The following is a 5,000-nucleotide window of genomic DNA, read 5'->3' on the forward strand; positions in this document are numbered from 1 at the left end:
GAGAGGGGGGAAGAGAGAGAGAGGGGGGAAGAGAGATAGAGAGAGAGAGTGAGAGAGAGAGAAAGAGGAAGAGAGAGAGAGAGGAAAAGAGAGAGAAAGGAGGAAGAGAGAGAGAGAGATAGAGAGAAGAGAAAGAGAGGGGGAAGAGAGAGAAAGAGAGGAAGAGAGAAAGAGAGGGTGGAAGAGTGAGAGAGAAAGGGAGAGAGAGAGAGAGAGGAAAAGAGATAGGGAGAAAAAAGGGAAGAGTGAGAGAAAGAGAGAGAGAAAGAGTGAGAGAAAGAGAGAGAGATAGAAAGAGAGAGAGATAGAAAGAGAGAGAGAGAGAGAGAGAGAGAGAGAAAGAGAAAAGGGAAAGAAAGAAAGAGATACGGAGAAGAAACAGAGAGACAGATAAAAAGAGATTTTTTTTCACATAAAAAATCAAACTTGATATTAATCCCGAGGAACAACAAAACGAAATACTTGAACGAGGAGAGAGAGAGAGAAAAAAGAATGATGGCGCACACAATACCCTACAGTTAATGTTGTTTCTTCGCCTAATTAATTAACGCTTCTGTTCCGCGCCTTTTGTTTCTTGTTGGCGATTAATTCCTTCGGGATTTATCTATTCTCATTCAGACCTTTCAGAGATTTGTCAGCCATGCTTTTCTTTCTCCTCCTCCTCCTCCTATTCCTCTTTCGTCTTCTTCCTTTTCTTCATTATCATTATCTTCCTTATTATCATTGTTGTTGTTACTGTTGTTGTTGTTCTCGTTGTTGTTGTTGTTATTATAATTATTACTATATTTATTAATATAATTATCACTATTATTATTATTCTTATAATAATGATAATGATAATGATAATAATAATAATAGTAATAATAATAATAATAATAATTATTATTATTATTATTATGATTATTATTATTATTATTATTATTATTATTATTGTTGTTATTATTATTATTGTTATCATTATCATTATTATCATCATCATATCATCCTTGTGATTATTATTATCATTACTATGACTGTTATCATTATCATCACCATTATATTTTTCTTATCATTATTATTGTTATCATTACATTTTATGTTCCGTTTCCTTATTAGTGATCTTATTCTTATTATCTAATTTCTTGCTTATTCTCCTCACAACTATATTTCCATTTCCTTATCCTCATTTTTCTCTTCATCTTCATGTACGATTTTTCTCATCTTCTTGTTTCTCTCTTCCCCTTTTTTATCATCATCTATACTTCTCTTTCTCTTTCGCAATATTCTCTTTTTCCACATCATTATCATTCCAAATCATCTACATTTCTTTTTCTTCCTTTCATTCTGATTAATATTTATCCATTATTGGACTATTCCCTTCGTTATTGATGAATCCCTTTCCACCGACTTCCAGCTGATGAGGAAAGGCTGGTATTGAGTTTATGAATCGCTTTGAACGAAATACCGAATTTTACTTAGATGCTAAAGTCGGGATGAAAGAATAAGAATGATTATGTGCGGTGATTTTATGGTTTTAAATATTTTTTAATTGTTGTTTTAAATAACTTGAGTGGTTATTTTGAATATTTTGACCGATTCCTCTAAATGATTTAATCTTCTAAATTTCTTCAGAGAAACTTAGACAGATTCTAAATCATTTTCGCATAGCATAAAACTTCTTAATTAATAACTAATTTTTAAAAAACATAGCTCGAAATTCCTTTTTCTTTATATAACGTTCAACATCCACTAAAATCTACATAAGTCGCCATCTTCGTTTCGATACCTTGACAGCCTTTAGATAATCATGAAAGCTCGTCTAAATAGCTTGACAGCTTTTGAATATCTTCAAAAATTACCCAATACTTACAGTGAACAGCCTGTCGCCTCTCCGTTTAAATAAATGCATGTAGACAGCATGGCAATTCCCGCACTCAGTATGTAAACAGCAGTTCTTCTGACTGAGTAACGGAGCGGCCTCTGACAGCCTCCGCAGCCTCCACGAGCAGCTGGGAGGACGCGGAGAAGAGGGACGCCGGGAAGGACGACGGAGGAGCCGCGAGGGAGGCGAGGCAGCGGGCGAGGGGCGCGGAGGGCGCGGCGGCCGAGGCGCCTGTTTCGCCCAGGAGGCGCGAGGACGCCGTCGCGGGCTCCTCCAGGGCCGCCGTCGGCTCCTCGGCGCACGACCCGGGTCCTCCGCCCCGCCCGGACCCGAGGAGGGCGGCGTGCTCGCCAGGCGCCGCGCGAAGGGCGTCCAGGACGGGCGGCCCGCGGCCCTCGAGCGCCCAGCGCGCCCGACAGGCAACCCACAAGCCGCCCTTCGACCTGACGCCGAAGGTCCCCGCATCCAAGGACGCCCCTGAAGTCTTCACGAGGGTCCCCGGGGCGCCGTACCGAGCGGCCTCGAGCCCCAAGCCCGCCGCAGGAGCCAAGAGGGCGCGGCGGCCGGCCTCGGCCACGCCCAAGAGCTCCTCGGGGCTGCTCAAGCCTCCCGCCGGTGGCGCGCTTCCGGCGAAGCCCCTCGCCTTCAAAGGTCCGTCCGCCCGGCAGAGCGTGTCCCGTTCGTGCAATTTGGCAATAGATGAGTCACTTCCTATCTATCGGAACTACCGAGCTACCTAATCTACTCTCTTTTCGCCCTCCCCACTCCTCCCCCTCCCCCTCCCCGACCCCGCCCCTCCACCACAGGCGTTCCGGGGGCGGCGCCCGCAGGCAGGGCGGCGTCGCTGCGTCCGGCCAGCGCGTCGCAGGCCAGGCTGCTCAGCAGGGTCAGTTCGCTCGCGACTTTCGCACTAGTAATATAGATACATAGATAGATCATAATTTATGATATATATATAATATATGTATGTATATGTATATATATATATATATATATATATATATATATATATATATATAATATACACATATGTGTGTCTGTGTGTGTGTATACATATGTATATACATATACATATATGTATAAATATATATATATATATATATATATATATGTATATATATTTACACACATATGTGTGTGTTTGTGTATACCTATGTGCGTATGTATGTTTATGCAATCATATCTGCGGGTGTACGTATGTTTATACACGTGCCATAACAAATGAGTCCCCCTCCCCCCCCCCCCCCTTCGAGAACCCCTCCCATCCCCCTCCCCCTTGAGAGCCACCCCGGCTCGTCCCTTCCTTAATCGACTGAGCCCCACCTCACGGCCGCAGGGATCAGGGACGTGGCCGGGCAAGAGCAGCAGCCTCCACAGCCTCCACAGGAGCCGGGATGCTGCTGCCCCTCACGCCGCGCCACAGCACCGACCTCGAATCTCTTGGGCATCTCCGGCTGCTCGTCGTCACGGGAACAGGTGCGCGGGGGCCGCCATTACGGTTGACTCCGTTTTCTTTCAATTTGGTTCCGTTTTCTTTGTCCAAATCTTTTTTTCTCTCTCTCTTTTTTCTGTTTCTTTTTTTTTCATTCAGTTTCGTCTGATTCTCTCTTTTTTTTTGTTTTGTTTTCTTTTATGTTTTCCTCTTCTCTGCGTTCTGTTTCTATTTTTCTGTTTCTGTTTTCTCTCGTCTGTATTTTCTCGTTTCGGTTTTACTTTTCTCTTAATGTGTCAGTATGCTATGGGTACATATAGTTTTTTTTTCGTCCTTTTGTGGAGCATGTAAATGAACAGTTTAGACCAATGTATGTAAACCTTTTTACATGCATAGATACATATAGAATATGTTACATAAATATATAGATATACAGATATGTGTGTGTGTGTGTTTGTGTGTGCATGTGTATGTATACATAAACACATAAATAGTGTAGGATGTACTATAGGTGGTTATTAATCTAATATCACTGATTTTAATTATTGGAATAGACTGATTAATTAGACTTAAGAAACAAAGGAACGAAAGGCTATGGACGCTATAATAAACCAAACTAATTACTATTTTTCAAAGAGTCGTTTTCGGTTTTATTGCGTTGATTTCTTCCTTTTTATTAAGCGATGGGTTCCTTTATTTCTTTTTTTTTATGTATGTGTTGTATTTTGTCTGCCTTTTAGTTTATTCACAAAAACAGTAATAACGACAATGCTTACTTACACTATTTCCCCTACACGTGGCATGCTTCGTATTGTTTCCGGGGGAGAAAAACAACCTTTTGACTTATTTATTCATTTTTTTTAACGAAGTGGTGTTTGCGCATCGTCCACCGCAGGGGGCATTTGCATGTTCACTTTGCGTTCAGTGGCGCTCCCGGACTGGCGTGGCGAAGTGTGGTGTGTCCGCTGCTGTGGCGAGCTGCTTCTCACGGGCTTCACTGTGTACAGTTCATGTACGTGTATATGTACGTTTATGTACATGTACATGTATATGTATGTGTGTGCGTTGCGTGTGCAGTCACCGCCAGCACTCACTGTTCCTGTGTGTATCTGTTGTTGCAACAAATGTTCCCTCTCTGTTCACCCGTCACGATTGTTTCTTTATTCACTGTCTGCGTCACCTTAGTTCTGTGTGTATTTGAAACCAACTCTGGCAAATAACTTTTTGGATTTATAAATAATGATGGTCGGCGGTATACAAAGGAAATGCAAACAGATGCGCATAGACCAGCGAGGCTGACGCCCCTGTCCACACAGCTCCCTCCAGCAGCGGCAGCAGGACGCGCCCGCCCTCCTCCTCCCCCGCCTTCTGCCGCTCCGGGAGCGCGGCGCCGAGCCAGGGCGGCGTCGGGGCGCTCCCCCTCATCGACTTGCATGTCCGCAGAAGGAGCTCCGACTCCACCACCTCGCTGGCCTCCTCCCTCAGCGACGGCGGCGGCGGGGCGGCCGACTTCCTGCTGGAGCCGGCGGGCACCGAGAGCGACGAGGGGCCTCCGTCCGCCAACTCGGCCGCCGAGTGCGACCGCCTGCCCTCCGGCGCGGGCGGCGGCGCCGGAGGCAAGGCCGAGCGGAGGCTGGCGTCGCCCTGCAGGTGAGTGGCGCCGGGCCCTCGGGCGGCGCCTTGGCTTCGCTTCGGGTCATGACGCTT

The 5,000-nt window shown here is 45.2% G+C and overlaps 1 protein-coding gene across 1 annotated transcript in view; it reads left to right on the forward strand.

Annotated features, from left to right (window-relative positions):
* Positions 1-1,632, forward strand: part of LOC119596047 (coiled-coil domain-containing protein 177-like) — a 16,242-nt gene extending 14,610 nt beyond the window's left edge. The window contains exon 6 of the mRNA XM_037945154.1: positions 1,612-1,632. Coding sequence (XP_037801082.1) covers positions 1,612-1,632 — 21 coding nt within the window. The remainder of the gene's footprint in view (positions 1-1,611) is intronic.
* The last annotated feature ends 3,368 nt before the right edge of the window (positions 1,633-5,000 follow it).

Source organism: Penaeus monodon, chromosome 37, assembly GCF_015228065.2.
Source record: "Penaeus monodon isolate SGIC_2016 chromosome 37, NSTDA_Pmon_1, whole genome shotgun sequence".
Taxonomy (NCBI): Eukaryota; Metazoa; Arthropoda; class Malacostraca; order Decapoda; family Penaeidae; genus Penaeus; species Penaeus monodon.